This window comes from Cyprinus carpio, chromosome A15, assembly GCF_018340385.1.
Source record: "Cyprinus carpio isolate SPL01 chromosome A15, ASM1834038v1, whole genome shotgun sequence".
Lineage (NCBI taxonomy): Eukaryota > Metazoa > Chordata > Actinopteri > Cypriniformes > Cyprinidae > Cyprinus > Cyprinus carpio.
In genome coordinates, this window is record NC_056586.1 from 28796612 (window position 1) to 28813160 (window position 16549).

General features: G+C 41.7%; 2 protein-coding genes across 3 annotated transcripts; both read left to right on the forward strand.

Moving 5' to 3' along the window:
* The first annotated feature begins 205 nt into the window (after positions 1-205).
* LOC109113690 (myelin protein zero-like protein 3) lies at positions 206-2642 on the forward strand. Its single transcript, XM_042771659.1, has 4 exons — positions 206-376; positions 753-963; positions 2040-2205; positions 2285-2642. Exons 1-4 carry the CDS (start codon positions 206-208, stop codon positions 2361-2363), a joined length of 627 nt encoding a protein of 208 aa, XP_042627593.1. The 3' UTR covers positions 2364-2642.
* Positions 2643-7788: 5146 nt separating this feature from the next.
* On the forward strand, positions 7789-15555 carry LOC122134214 (neuromodulin). 2 transcript variants are annotated; one of them, XM_042771652.1, is made up of 4 exons: positions 7789-7888; positions 13384-13915; positions 15057-15141; positions 15227-15555. In XM_042771652.1, exons 1-3 carry the CDS (start codon positions 7859-7861, stop codon positions 15122-15124), a joined length of 630 nt encoding a protein of 209 aa, XP_042627586.1. In that variant the 5' UTR covers positions 7789-7858; the 3' UTR covers positions 15125-15141; positions 15227-15555. The 2 variants fall into 2 exon arrangements, with proteins under 2 accessions (XP_042627586.1, XP_042627587.1); XM_042771653.1 differs by lacking the exon at positions 7789-7888 and adding an exon at positions 11456-12008 and having other exon boundaries at positions 15057-15555.
* Positions 15556-16549: the final 994 nt, after the last annotated feature.

The following is a 16549-nucleotide window of genomic DNA, read 5'->3' on the forward strand; positions in this document are numbered from 1 at the left end:
GTGTGCAGGGTGTGTGTGAACACGGAGTGTGTGCGGTGAGTGTGTGAACATGGAGTGTGTGAACACGGAGTGTGTGAACACGGAGTGTGTGAAGTGAGTGTGAGTGTGAACATACATGTAGTGTGTGCGGTGAGTGGAGGAAGTTGTGTGGTGTTCAAAACATTTGAGGAACATCGTTTGAGTGGAGTGTGTGTGCAAACGTTGAATGCTGCTGAGGAGCGTGTGTTGTATCTCAGTAGAGGCTCCAGCAGAGATCAGCGTGGTCAGAGGAGCCACCGTCACCCTGTCCTGCTCCTTCACCTCCTCCAGTTCCATCACCAGCCTCATGTCTGTCGACTGGACCTTCAGACCCGAGAGCGGGGGTCGTGAGCATGATGTTGTGTAGTTCTTGTGAGTTGATTTTATGAATTGTGTTTATATGTTATGGATTAATTGTGGGGAGTGGATGAGGCCACAGGAAGTCACATGAGTAGGATGTGTGTTTTGTGGTGAGACCCCAGCATCCATCAGGAGTGAATTCATAAAGCTGTGAATGATGCAGCAGACAACGATGCGAGCCAACACTCGTGCAGTGTGAGACGTGGCTGTGCAGTAAAACGACTGGTTTATTTCAGCAGTGATTTGCTGGTTCTGAATCACACTTCACTTCAGTGGATCGTCTGTCTCTCAGCACTGCAGGCTCATAACAGAAGCATCTGCAGAATATGAATTTTTTTTTTTTGTTTTTGAGTCCATTTTCTGTTTCTCTGCAGTTCTTTCACTTCTCGTCTCAAGCTTACCTGCCGAAGGAGGACTATTTTAAGGGTCGTGTGAAGTGGGCCGGCAGCCCGTCACGAGGCGAAGCATCGATCCAGCTGCTGAACGCCTCACTCACTGATAACGGCACGTACACCTGCACCGTACGCAACCCTCCTGATGTGCACGGAAACCCGGCCCAGACTGTCCTCACCGTCACACCACAGAGTGAGCCGACACGCGTGATCGTCAACACGTGAACACGTTTCACCCCTGAATCTGCCTGTTTGGATTCAGTCTTTTAGCATTAGATGTTTTCTTGAGAATTAAGCACATTTGAACTAAATGTAACTAAAGTAAATTGAATAATTTTCTTGTTTATTCATGTGATGCTGCTTTAAAGGAATAGTTCATGTTAATTAAGTTAAATTGAATAATTTTCTTGTTTATTCATGTGATGCTGCTTTAAAGGAATAGTTCAGAAATGTAGCACTGCATCAGTGTCCTCAGCAATGGATGCTCTGCTCTGCAAATTGAATGGGGGGGTGCCGTCAGAATGAGAGTCCAAACAGCTGATAAAAACATCACAAATAATCCACAAGTAATCCACAGCACTCCAGTCCATCAGTGAACATCTGGAGAAGACAAAAGATGAAACACATCCAGCATTAAGACGCTTTAAAAAAAATATGAGTCCAGTGAAAAAGATCAAGCAGCGTTTAATCAACTCTAAACAAATATGTGGCTGGATTTTGATGTGAGAGACAACAGCAGTTCACTGGAGGAAGCATTGTTATGTGCTTTATCTTATAAACACACAGTTTTTTGCTTCACAAGTGAAGTAATGCTAAATTTCTCCAAGTCTGTTAAAATGAAGAAACAAACTAATCTATATCTTGGTTGGCCTGAGGGTGAGCACATTTTCAGCAGTCTCAACAGTCTGTTTTATATAAAGTGCTATATAAATAAAGGGTTGACCAAAAAAAAAAATCATTAATAACTAAGTAGATGTAGAAGTATGCATTATAATATTTGTTAAAGTGAATTGGATTTTATTCAGTAATGTACATGTGCCGTAATGAGCTTGTGATTTTCATTACAGTGAGGAGAAACTGGGGGAAATGTGTTTAATTTTCATGAATATAATGTCACATTGTAGGCTTTTTTAAATTCTGGTTTTAATTTTAATGGGGTGAAATATGACCCGGACATGTCCTCCTGAGGTTCACCCAGACACAGTATAATGGTAGTTTTGCTGGTTGAGTTCTCATGTGTTGAGCGTGTGCCGTCTGTGCTTCTGTCAGGACGCTCGGTGACGTTCACGGATGTCGGCGTGTTGCTGGTGTTTGTTCTGGTCCCGTCAGGAATCATCACGCTGGTGCTGCTGGGTCGAATACTGTGTCCGTGTTGGTCTGTGTCAGAGAAGCGTCCCGCCGCGGCCCATCACTCGCCCATCGAGGTGGTCACTGGGTAAGAAACTGATGTGCAGGGATCCAGCGATCCAGAGTGATGTTATATGTGAGTAATGACTGCGTCTGTCTGTTCACAGTGATGAGTATTTCTACGGCCAGACACAACAGAAACAGAGCCTGTGCTGCTGTTACTTTAAGGTAAACGAGCCTCTGTAGTGTGGATGAGATATTTAGATGATGAACGTGTCTGTGTTAGTTGGATTGTAGTGTGTGTTCAGACTTAAAACTGATGCTTTCATAACTGATGAACTTTGCAACTCTGACACTGTTATTGAACTGATTTGAATCATCATTGAACTGAATTATGACACTACAGAGTTCATAAATGCTGACAACTTTTTCAGAATTGCTGCTTCTGGAAGTATTGTTCCCATTCATTTTTCCCATTAGGATTTAAAAAAAGTCTTCATAAAAGCATTATAAGCCATGAACCAATCAGAGAATCACAACATTACAAACTTTGATTTGAAGCAAAAAGTAAATGGAAATCAAACAAAAAGACAAAGATTGTGAGCTTAATAGCTTTAGTGAGGGAAAGAACTACAATCCTATGAAGCGTTGCGAATTACAGAATTAAAATACAAATGACACAGAAATATTAAACTATTACATTTAAACTGTTGGTTGTATCTATAGAAATGTTATTTTAAGTTTATTGCCAGTTATGCATATATATACACACACATTTAAGGAATCTGAGAGTGTAGAGAGACTTGACTAATTTGTGGGAGGGGGCGGAGCTTTGTTCACTGCTACTCTCTGATTGGTGGAATCTTTCTTTACAGCATCATGGGAAATGTAGTTTTTCACCACAAATTCTGCTATTAAACATGATTATTTTAAAAACTAAGTTTAATTAATTTTTGCTGTTGAGAATGATTTTTTTGATCACAACAGGTCTGTCCGTACGGATCTGTTATTGTTAAAAATCATTTTTTTTTAGTGTGGATATGTGTGTTTTTCTTTGTTTTGTTCTGATTTGCTTATTTTCAGCTGTTTCATAATAGATGCATTTTGCAACATTAACACTGATATTTTCCTCTCTATTTCTGTGATTATGTTTTATATATTAATCTGTATTTATGTGTATAGATGTTTTTGTGAATTGTGTTTGTTTCTGTATTGTGATTATTGTGATTGGTGTTTGTTTGAGGAACCGGATTATGAGGATTTCTATGTGTATGAGTGTTAGAATGGCAACACCACTGTGTGTCTGAGCGAGTGAGTGTGTGTATGTGTGTGTGTGTGTGTGTGTGCGCAGGTGTTTTTTGCATGGATCAGGTTTACTAAACCCCAGACACCATTGTGCTGATGAGACGTTCTGAGTGGGTGATTTTGTTAATTTATGACAGAAACAATGGACTCTGTTACTGTAATCTATGACTCAGAAGACGAGCTGATTGGACAACAGTGAATCTACATACAGCTTCACCTCAGATGGTCACATGATCACTCTCTGGAGAGATTCGAGCATTCTGATTGGCTGAGATCTGATGTGTGTGTGTGTAGTTGTTACTCTGATGTAAAGATCCTGTTTGTTTAAATAAATATGAAATATAACTTTAACATTATGAACTTTAACATTATCTTTGCTCCATGTCTCATGTAACAACCATCATAGAGCAACGTGAGCATCTGAAAGTCTGTTGCTGTTTGCTTCTTCTGGCATTTTCTCCATTCCCGTTAGACACCTGATTACTGACGGTGACGCTGCTGATTTCAGCTGTTTAATTAACGAGAAAGCTTTCAGTTAATGCTGAAATATGATTAATTTCCATGCACTGTACAGCAAACTGATTCTCTATAATAGCTTTGAATGCAGCTTGTCTAGGATGTTTTTAACTCGCTAAACAGGGTTTAACTGTTTTCACTATTTTTTATAACATTTAAGGTCAAATATATTGTAGTACTAGTAAAATGAACAAAATATAAATAAAGTTTTTTAAATGAAAGTCTCTGATCTCCTGAATCTGCTTTCGTAATGTTTGTGTAGAGGGACAGTGAGTTCATTGAGATGGACGTTATACTCATCATTCGTTGGCATATTTGTGCTTTTTCGTTCACATGACGTGATGAAACATGACGATGATCAAAGGAAAGCTTCTAATGGTTTAATTTTCATTGACTGATGTCTTTTATCAATGTGATGGGTTCATTATTGGTTCTGATTTTTCCTGCCCAGCATCACGATCCTCCAGCATCTTCAGTGGATGTGAAACCATTCTGAGGAGGTTTTTTGATGCTTTGACAAATATCTTACAGCCCAGTGTGAATCACACCTCTGATCGTCCACACGAGAGAGTGTGTGTGTGTGTGTGTGTGTGTGTGTTAGTCATCCGCTCTGGCCTGTTGCCATGGAGACGGCGCATCAGCGGCGTCCGTGGGGTCTTGTCACACTCACACTAGAGGGAGATATGGATGGAGTTTCACCATCAGCTGGAGTCAGAAGATGCTGTTTCCGTGTGGTTGCCTTGGCAACAGTTGCTGGCCTGATCAGGGGTGGAGGTGCAGTTTGTTTAGGGTGTCTGATGCAGACTGAAGGTATCCTCTCTCTCTCTCTCTCTCTCTCTCTCTCTCTCTCTCTCTCTCTCTCTCTCTCACTCTCACTCACTCACTCACTCACTTCTCTCTCTCTCTCTCTCTCTCTCTCTCTCTTATTTAGCTCACTCACACACACACACGCGCACACACAAGATCCGAATCAGCAAAATGCAAATGCACTACAGTCTCAGAGGAAAGAATTGTTGCACTGATTACTGAGACACTGTTACACCTGTAGCACAAACACCATCAAACACACACAGCGCTGAGCTGAAACACCTGACAGGACAGAGATCTTCATCACGTCAAAGAAAGCATGTTTATTATAACACATGGCACACACTGCTCATGAATATTCATGAGGACACACATATGCTCTATTGTGTGTTTTATATTTAACATTTCCACATGTATTCATTTCACATTCGAGCTGCTGCCTGTATAAGCAGTGCTGCATAAATGCCATTTATCTTGATTATGGAATAAAACAGTCTTTGCTATGGATTATTCAATTTGTGACTATGATACGTGAGCGTTTCCTCACTTAAACTAAGCCGTGCTCTTCTCTCATGTAGGAAACCACGGGAGCTTCATCATCTGACATCTGAACGAACATCTAAAGCTCTGCAGTTTGACTCTGCTGCGACTGGAGTAAGTGGACGCCTGTCCATCTTTATGACTCCAGCGAAGTGTCGCAGATCCTTCTGATCAACCTCAGCATTCTGTGAGTCAAACCCAAACCCTAAGCTGTTCCTGTTCCCCCTGAGATCCATCAGGAATTATATCATCATAAAGTAGTTATGTTGGCTGTAAGACTTCTCTTTAATTGATGAACTGTCTATCGTTTTTAGCTATCCACCTTATTTTTCCCGTAAGAATGGGCGCAGCCATTTATAAATTTTATGTGTCTGGTTTCTGGTCTGTGCAAAACAGCTGGTTTTGCTGCGTGATATTGCAGATTGGTGTGTCTTACCATATTATTTTAATGTATTATCTTATGAACACACTGGTTTGTAGTGCAAACAGTTTTACCGTTTACTGCACGTTGATATTCATCTTGTTATTTCCCTTCAGCGGCTAAAGAACCATAGGCTTAATTCCTCAAATTTACAATTGCCTTTTATTTCCCTCAGACAACTTCTTGAATGAGGAAAAATAAACATGGCAGGGCTTGATTTTGTTCAATGGGAATTAATTGATGGGAAAACATCTCCATTTTGGTTTCATGGTGATTTTAAGACATTTGCGCCGAACTTTTCACAATCCAAGATGCTTCAAAGCTGATTTTCAGAAGATTGTTCTGTCATAAATGATTTACTCGCCCTCACGTTGTTCTAAACTTGTATGACTTTCTTTCTTCAATGGAACACAAATGATATTCAGAAGAACGATGGGATCCCACTGATGATCAGTGTATGGACGAAACCCCTGAGACGTTTCTCAGAATGTCTTCTTTTATGTTCCACAGAAGAGGGAGAGTCAAACCATCAGTGATCATGCCGTCAGCAATCAGTATTCAAGAGGACCTGTGACCTCTGCATCTCTGACCTCTTGTACTGATGTCAGTTTGTGGGACGGATCCTAAAATGACCAGCACATCTCTTTAGATGCACGTGGAGACCTCATGCAGAAATATAGCAGTGAAAACGGCATTCCAGTTAAAGTGACAAACGAAGGCGTGAATCACTGAGAATCAGTCGACATCATTCATGCAGCCGCGTCTATCTGTCCTCATCAATGTACCTGATTGATTTCTGCCATTGATTTCCCTGCTAATGAGAGTTTCTCTCTTATCGAGTGCAGCGTTAGTTCAGTCAGGCCACGGAGGCATAGTGCTGCGACCAGCTGATGCGGTCAGCTGTCAGATCGCTCCAATCACTACCATTCTTCTATTAGACACGGGACATATATACGTGGCACTACTGCTCAGTGAGTATGCTCAAACTGCTCACCCCCCCCCCCCCTTATAAGCATGAGCATATTAGCGTGCACTTTCTGGTTGTTGTCTTCTTTGTTTCAGATCACTAAGGCTTTCAAGTTGGCATGGACCTCACTGCTGAGAGACACTCATCCTCATAACCAATCTACAGGATAGACGTCCCACTGCCACATCTACACCATTACCACTGTTCGCTTTTAAAGAACAGGGGTTATCTTAATTGTCATGTATTTCCAAGCTGATGGTTCTGGAGGGTTAATGTTTAAGCTCTTGTATGTTCAATTAATTTTGGAGCAAGAGCCCCCATAAGGAACCATACTGCCAAAGATAAGTTGTGTTCAATAAACTCAAGTAACTTGCCAAAGCGGTCCTCTCTGAACTATAATTGATGAACATACAACACTGTTCTGTTTAATTCTGTGAAGGTGTGGTGTAAAGCGCTATAGCAGTAAGTGTGTGTGTTTCAGAGATGCTGTTGAGAGGGAAAGCTCAGTTTCCCAGTGAATAAGTGTTTGAACATGTGGGTGGTTTGACCTTCACAGACGCAGAAGAACAAGAAGATGATGATGTTAGCGTCACGAGAACAGCGCGCAGCTCTGATGAAGATGGGTCCGAAAGCGTCCCGGAGGAATGGTGCTCAAGAAGGAGCCCCGAGATCCACACCCCGGTGATCACATGGCCATCGATTCAGAGCCGTTACCATGTGAACGGCGCTCAGCCTTAGCGTGGCCCGTTCCTGCATTACAGCCCACACAAAGCTCTATTAACCCACGAGCAGCAGCAGACCACCGCCCAGATACACAGCAGGTCATCCAGCGCCGGACCCTCCGGATTCAATCATTCATGCAGCGTGTGGTCAGGGCGGGGCCGCGCGCGCGCACACGCGTCTGTGAGCGCATCGGGTTCATCTGCGCGTGTGTGCGCGCGCGTGAGAGTGAGGGAGGGGGTTTATAGGGTGGGATTATTCTCATTGTTGGCAGCGCAGACAGACAGACAGAGTGACTGAGGCTCAACTGTGATGAGTTTAAGCATCAGAATCCTCAGCTGTTGATACAGCCGGTGGTGTTTTATAGGGTGGGGTTATTGTGATAGAGAGAGAGAGAGAGAGAGAGAGAGAGAGAGAGAAGAGAGAAAAGGAAGAAGCAGAGCGAGACGCTGAAAGGATACGACTATGCTGTGCTGTATCAGAAGAACTAAACCGGTAAATATCTGGATTCTTCACACTTTTGTCGCTGTAAACTGATGGTGGAGGCTTGATGATGTGATTGAGCAGCAGTGATGAGACTGTACCTGTCAGCCAGGTGTAGAGTCTGATGCTGTTTAACGGGTGTGTGTGTGTGAGTGTGAGGAGTTTCAGGGTGTGGTGTGTGTGTGGAGATCCACACACTTATATTAATCTCTCTCACAGGAATTATAATGATTTCTCTGGAGATGAAAGTTGGATGTGATGAAGCATTAATTGCTCTCGGGGCGGGTCTCCGGTGAACGGCTCCGGGATAAAGCCTTTACCGATTTATAATCTGAACGGGAGGTTAGATGTTTAATGTTGTAAAGGCGCGTTGAAAGCAGGCTGAAACCGCGCCTCGCGCCGCTTTTGAGGAATCCGTGTTGAACATCTTCACTGTATACTCACGCAAGCCGCGTGCCGCGTCTCTATTGTTCTCACGCCCCACTGAGCGCGACGCGATGCGAGTAGAACGCGAGCGTTACGATCAGCGGAGCGTCTGAACCGAGCGAGAGACAGACAGCGGGATGGAGCTGTAGACATGAGGAGGATGAAGGGTGTGGTCCTGTCTCAGCTGCTCGTTCTTTATTTGAATATTGTGACAGTGTAATTGCGCGGGAATATCCGTGAGGGTACGTCAGTGCAGGTGAATAATAATCGCGACCTGAAGATGTTAAGTGTGTGAGTGTGTGTGTGAGAGTGTGTGTCGTGGGTTGTGTGTGTGTAAGCGTGTCGGTGTGTGTCGTGGGTTGTGTGTGTGTGTGTGTGTGAGAGAGTGAGTGAGTGATGTGTGTGTGTGTGTGTGTGTGTGTGTGAGCGTGTCGGTGTGTGTGTGTGTGTGTGTGTGTGTGTGTGTGTGAGAGAGAGTGTGTGTCGTGGGCTAAGTGTGTGTGTGAGCGTGTCGGTGTGTGTCGTGGGGAGTGAGTGTGTGTGTGTGTGTGTGTGTGTGTGTGTGAGAGTGTCGTGGCTTTTGTGTGTGTGTGTCAGTGTGTGTGTGTGTGTGTGTGTGAGTGTCGTGGGTTTTGTGTGTGTGTGTGTGTGTGTGTGTGTGTGTCGTGGGGGCGGGTGGATTTAAGGTGTGGCTCCTTCCACAAATGCTGCAAGACTCTGTGCTGATGTATCCTTCATAATTTTTTTGCAACATTATTATAATTGCATTTCTTATGAGAGAGCATTCCATTCAGTCACATTTTCTGCATTTAACATGCGCAAATGCTTCCTCATAATCAGATGAACTGTGGTCTGAAATATTTCCTCCACAGTCTGATTGTGAAGTCTCGCTCGTCTGTTTGACAGCTGATCTGAGAACCGCTCGTGTCTGTCTGGTTTTAGACGCTGACGGTCGCTTCAGAGCCTTTAGGCTTTTGTTTTAGCGTGACCTTTGAACCCAGCAACCAAAACCCTCGATTAAGTCCTTCAGATAATGGAGTCTTGTCAATCTTCTCGTCTGGACACGCCCTCTTTTTCCTGATGAAGAGATTGGTCACTGCGTCCAGCTTTAAACGGCAGGAACATCTGTAAACCCCGCCTTCCGGTCATGTGTGCCTTGATGTTTTGTTTAGTGTCATGAAGCATCATATGAAATGATGCCAGAAATATTTATTAAGAGTGGAATGTGTTCATTCTCTCATAAATACTGAATCACATCAAACACGTCTGAAGAGCATTTCTCTCTTCAGATGGATTTTCATTTTAATTGCCTTTTTAAATAAAAGATTGCGGTCTACTGTTAGTTTCGTTCTGACGGTAATTGAGCCGTTAACAAGCTTCACCTGAGATCAGCTGATAATGTCATGATTGTGACTCACGAGAATGACTCACACATCGAGTGACATCAAGTATCATGTTTTAATTAAGTTGTTATTTATTTATTTATTTTTAATGTATGTGTACGTTAAAACTACCATTCTGGGGTGTATTCCAGAAAGCAGGGTTAACTTACCGTGAACTAAACCCTGAACTCTCGGTTGATTAACCCAATCCAAACCTTGTTTAGTTGTGTGGTTATATGATAGCGTCCAGGAGTAAGTTCATTCAACTCAGAGTATGTTCCTGGTTAAGACTCAAGACATTCTCAACAGAGCGACGAATCTACGAGTCACTATGGAAACGGACGCTAAGAAAAAGCACGCCAAGCTGTTTCTTTCTTCTTCTTTTGTTCATTAGTTGTTTACATGCTTAGTGCATATCGCCACCTAACTGATGGCTGTGCAATCCTTTTCAAAATATTTTTTTTTTTCCATTTAATCTTTAATCCTTGAGAATGTGAATTATATTGTTTGTTTTATGCTAATTATATATTAAGTCATATCAGATACGTATTTTGATTTAGAATTTAGACATTATAGAAAATGCATGTGTGACATAATATAACATGTAATAAATAAAATAAATACATATATATAAGTTAAACATTACCTTGTCATAGTGTTTTATAATTTATACAGATAACTCTTATATATGCCAATAAAAGAAATAATAATATTAGAATAATATATTACCTCATTTATTATATATTAGCGCTTCCTCATTAACATATCATATATATATATATATATATATATATATATATATATTGTAATATTATATAATGTTGTGCGCTATCTGTCACACCCACTGAAGGCTCGCTGTTGTGAACTAACAGAAGCTGCTCCGGAGCAGGATGGGCTCGGTTGAAGTTCAGAGAGTGAGTTGCTGGACTACTAACATACTCTTAGAAAGTTACCTCTGTTTTTGGAACCGAAAGTTGAGGTTATCGCTTACTTACTCTTAAACATACCCGGGTATGTCACATAACCTGCTTTCTGGAATACCCCCCTGGCAGCGAGAACGTTCCTGAACTAAATGAAAATAATTGTCTTGGCGTGTGATGTGTTTATTGAACCAATCAGATAAGAGTAAATGGAGAGTCAGCGAGCGGCTCTTTTGATTGGCTACAAGAAGGTGTTGGCCCCGCCCTCCCCCTCACGCTTACAAAACTCAGTAAGTGAGAGAATCTTGCCGAACGTGTAAGCGCAGAGAAAAGAAGAACGGAGCTGTAAATATCGGATTATTTCGGGAACTTTTTGCCCCACATGCACAAGTCCACATAGACATTTGCAACAGTTTGTTTTTGTACACATTCAGACTGGTTCTATGCAGTCAATCCGTTTTGCAGTTCTTTAAACTGTTGTTTTCTCTTGAAAATCACCGTTCACAGGCTTGCAGTACTTTTGACAGTATTTTAGAGAAAACCAGCCAAAAGTGTTAGCGACGAAAAATGGAAGTCAGAAGAATGCAGAACATATTTATTTTGCGTTAGCACGAAGCTGCAGTTTCACAATACTTAATAAGTAAAATGCTGCAAATAATTTTTTCATACGCTTGAAACGCGATTCACACCTTTACAAAGCTTCTCTTGCGCATGCACATTTAATTTACGCTTACAGTCTCACGTACACTTCCACAAATATTACCCTGCGCATGCAGATCTTTTAGTCATTATTTTACCTTCATATCACTGAACTTTCAGTGTGTGTGTGTGTGTGTGTGACACCTGTTGAGCATCACAACTCCATCAACAGGTGCAGACCTACAGCAGATGAAGATGAAGGATGTGGTCAGGAGCCTGATCATCTGGACGGGTCAAATATCCGTGGGTCTGACAGCTGGAGATGCGTTTATTGATGGATATTGATTGTAGTACAGTTATGAGGGTAAAATATGAGAAAACAGATGCTGTATAAACAGCCGGTCAGACAGAATAAATCCTCATGCATTCACAGAAATGACATCATTTTCTGCAGTCCATTTGCAGATTGCATATATAAATGAAAAAGTGTTTCCAAATGAAATTGCCTTCATGTTGCATTATATCATTAATTTGGCTTCTGTTCACTAGATTTTAATTTTGCATTTATAATTTTACACTTTTTAATTTTCATCTGCTTCAAGATACTTTTGAGTTTGATTTATGAATGTTTTTGTCATGCATTATATGTCACTTTTACACATTTTTTTTTTTCATTTTATGCTTGCTTTTTTCATTAGATGCATTTCAATATTAAATTAAAAAGCCCTCGCTGGACAAAAGCCTCCCTGGACGCTGATGGACAAGGTAAATATTGAGTCTTTCTCCCTGATTCTCCGGTCAGACGTCACGCTTTCTTATGCTGACAGGTGCTTTGCTTTCAGCTTTGCCATGCTGTGCTGATATTTCTTATGGTCAGAGCAGAATAACACACAGACATCAGACGTGTGTGTGATCCTGGGTTAGGGTTACTCCAGCGCTAATGGCTTTAATCACATCTTGATCCGTCTCAGAAGGAAACATGGGGTTTGTGCATGAAGTCCTGATTCAGTCCTGCGTCTCAGATGTGTTCATCCATCGGACACATCTGAGATCATGAGATAAATGCCATTTCAAAAATTAAAATTCACCTCCTGAGAATCAGGTTTTTAGAAAATAGTTAAATACAGCGACACACTCTTTTCCCTCTTGTGCTCTTGATGGTGAAGATGAGGCTCTCGCTGATCCTCGTGTCGCTCAGCACTGAGACGCTTGTAATCGTGGGATTGCAGCAGCTGAACGACCGTCTGAGCTCTAGATCCAGATTCATTAACAGCGTCTATTAAAATCACTCGCAGTCTTAAATGCTCTAATGCTCATTCAATTAAACCATCGTAATCATACGTCCAGATGCCTGATGGGAAGCTCGCTGGGGGTCTGTAGCAGCAGACACTTCCTCCAGCACTCAACCAATGCACTCGCAAAACAAAGCAGACATATCACCTTCTTTCTCTTCTCTGCATTTCACTCGAGCTTGTTTCCTAATCCAGCTGTCTGATAAACGTGGCACTGTATGCTGTGGATATGTGAGTAATTACTTATGTTCCTCTGTTGTAAGTCGTTTTTTGAATAAATCATCTGTTAAATCCATAAAACAAACAGATCAGTTGCTCTGGATCCGTGGGTCAGTTGGTCAGAACATGCTGTTTCTACGCAAGCTTAGCTCGAATGGTCACTTTTCTATGGAAGCCCGTCTCCGCCAACGGATAAAGAAATAAAAAGGTGATTTTGAGCTTTGCGGGCTTGGAGTTCATATCTTGCAATTTTGAGTAACTAACTAACTTCTTAACTAAACGTGCTTCAGTAGTTAGCTCTATTTCAGCTTAAATGGATCATTCACCCAAAAATGAAGATTCACCATTGATGTCCACAGTATGGAAAAGAAGTGTGTCTGAGACACTATTGGAAGAGAGCTGAATGATGGCATCACTGAATCATCAATGAACTGACTTTAGCTGGAGAATGACTCTTTGTGTTACTGTCTTCTTGCATTATTGGCAAACTATTTTCCTGTTTAACTCTGTAAAGCTGCTTGGACACGACCAGTATTGTATAAAGCGCTGCAGAAATAAAGGTGACTTGACTTGAGCGTCTCAGGTGAGTGTGTCGGAGTTGCTGATGGTGTTTGTGTTTCTGGTCTCAGGTTGAGAAGAGTGAAGAGGCCGATCAGGAGATCAAGCAGGATGGAACCAAACCGGAGGAAAACGCCGACAAGGCCGCCACCAAGATCCAGGCCAGCTTCCGTGGACACATCACCCGGAAAAAGATGAAGGACGAAGAGAAAGATGAGGAGAACGACGCCGCTCCGGATGAATCCGCCGAGACCGAGGAGAAGAAGGAGCGAGTCTCTCCGTCGGAGGAGAAACCGGCCGAGGTTTCCACGGAAACAGCAGAGGAGAGCAAACCAGCTGAGCAGCCCAACTCACCTGCCGCTGAAGCCCCGCCCACCGCTGGGACTGACTCCGCCCCCTCAGACACGCCCACTAAAGAGGAAGCGCAGGAGCAGCTGCAGGATGCAGAGGAGCCAAAAGAGGCGGAGAACACGGCGGCCGCTGACGACATAAACACACAGAAGGAGGAGGAGGAGGAGGAGGAGGAGGAAGCCAAACGAGCCGATGTGCCTGACGCTGCTGCCGCCGCCGAGAGCCAGGAAACAGACCAAACTGATGAAAAAGGTGCGTCAGAAAAAGAGTTTGAGCTCTGAAATCATCCGTGTGAGTGTGGAGGGTGAAAGACAACTATAGACTAGACTATATCAACCAGAGGGTTAGTTGGTTAGTTTGATCAGTTTAACCCCTGCTGGTAGTTTCTTTTTCTCCAGTGAGTAGATGTCTGTTCTGAGCAAACAACTTGTGAATCATGAACACTCTAAAAATCAAGTTTTTTGGGCATCGTTGGTTTCATGAAGAACCTTGAACAATCATGTAAACTTTCCATTGCACAAAATCTTCTTTAGATTAGTGAAATGCTCTTCACATCGAGGAAAAGAACTGTTCACTCAAAAGTTGTTTGGGGAACCAAAATGGTTCTTCTGTGGCATCACTGGGAAAACTCCCTTTTGGAAGCTGTATTTTTAAAAGTGTAATGTTCCTTGGTTCTTGAAAGAACTTTTCAGTCAACAAAATCTAAAGACTCTTTTTTCCACTAGAAAAGGAGATTTTGTGCAATGGAAAGGTTCCACTGATGTTAAACGCTCTTCATGAAGCCATCAAGGCCAATAGAGAACCTTTCAACAGTTAGTTAGTCTTAGTTAATAGAAATAAATGAAAGAAGCTTTTAGATTATGAAAGAACCTTTGAAATTCTTGGTAATTTCAATTACACATGAAATGTTATTTTAAAAGATTAAGAACATAAAATCTTAGAATTACCAGTGTTAACTCCATTAATGAATGAATGGAATTCAGTGAAATTTCTTTGAACCTCATATATACCCGGGCCGAACAAATTTTATACAAAATGTCAAATGTTTTGAGTTCGGGTCATTTTGGACTCGGAAGAGAAACACAGTTTCTAAAAAATGTGTCATTTAGTGTAAAGGAACAAAATGTATCTCTCTCTTCCGGGTCAAAACAGACCGGATTGCGTCATGAGGGTGTTATTAGAGAGTGGCTGAGTTAGCAACAATATACAGTACTGTCAGAAACGAGTCCTGAATCCATTTCCATGCGAGAGCTGCGGTTCGACTGAACGCTCTTGACTGAGCCGCAGCGTTTCTGCTTCATTCAGTGCTTCTGCAGCAGTAACCCGTGCTCACGCTCCACCGGCGGTTTGTAAGTGTGTCTGGAAGTGAAGCTGTTTCTTCTGGTCTTTGCAGAGGCCCTCGACGACTCCAAACCAGCAGAGGAGGCCGTTTCAGACGCCGGCAAAGAGGAGAATGTTTAACGGACGACCAGTGAAATGTAAAAGCATAAGTAATCGACAGACTGCACTTGATGATGAAGACGGTCTGTTTTTATGTTTGTCCTCTCTTTTCTGGTGTGGCAGTGATTTTCTGACGTTTGGAGGGAGTTTTCCAGTGCGGATCGATCGCAGACGGACACAAGCCTCCATCTGTCCAGCTCCTCTTCTGATTCATGAGAATCCTTCCTCCAGAGAAGAGAACCTTCTCACACGCACCCAACTAATACATGTGGCTTCTTTTCATGTCCTTGGTGTTGTTTCATTGAAGATATTGCTGCACTGATGTTAAAAATCGAGAAAATCCAACAAAAAGAAAAAGCGCCAGCCATTCTGTTCAAGTGAGTTTGAATCTAAGGAGTAAAATCGTGGAAAATGGTTTCGTCTGTTTTCAAAATAAAGAAATGTGCCAATTATGTTCACGACATCTGTTGTTCTTTTGATCTCATTTATTTCCACAGCACTTTAAATTCAGATTCTGGTATAAATCAAGACAAAATGCCATTATTCAGCGCCACTGGCTTCAGTTTAGTTCAGTACCTGTAGAGCTCCTCGCTTATGAAACGAATTCAGTTCGTCTGATCTCATGTAGATGATGCTCTGATGAGTAATTACACACCCGCAGGATCATATTTAATGACAGATCATCATTGATCATAACCTGTGAGAGCTGAATAAAGTTTTCAAAGCTTTTAAAGTAAAGGCTTCAAAGAAAATCGTTGCTGTGACGTCTGTTTCACGCTGATTTTACTTCATTACTGCAGATGTTGAAATTTTTCCAGCAGGTTTTCAGTGACTGTGAAGACCTGAGAGTTTATCAGATATTCAGTGTGAGAGTGAAAACATAAAGCCAGACTGTGATTACTTTATTATATGCAGTATATCATAACGTCTGTGTAAACAGAGATATTAGATAAACTACAGAAGTAATTCACCATCAGAATATCCACAACAGCTATCAGAAACAACAGATCTGTTATATAATACATAACCTATTCAATGATTGTCAAATTAACATGCCATTATTAATTACAGGTCAAAAGTCTGAATTTATCAGTTTTTCCATGCAACTGATCATAAATCATTAAGCTACAAATTCATATTTCACTCCTCTCTCTCTCTCTTTATATATATGGAAAGGTAAACAATCCAAAACCACATTAACTCTAATTTTACTGTTTGAAGTTGGTTTAATGCAGAGCAAATGTATTTATTTATTTTTTTACGTTGCTTTATTTATTTATTTATTTAAGTTGGGGCGTGTGCGGGATGTTTATGTATAAAATAGTTGGGTCCTGTGGTAAACATGATTTCAGTAGTGAATTAAAGTATTTTAAAGTGTGTGTTTGTAGGCATTTATGCATGTATGTGCAGTTATGTATGAGTGCACTTGTAAAGACTTATTAAAAA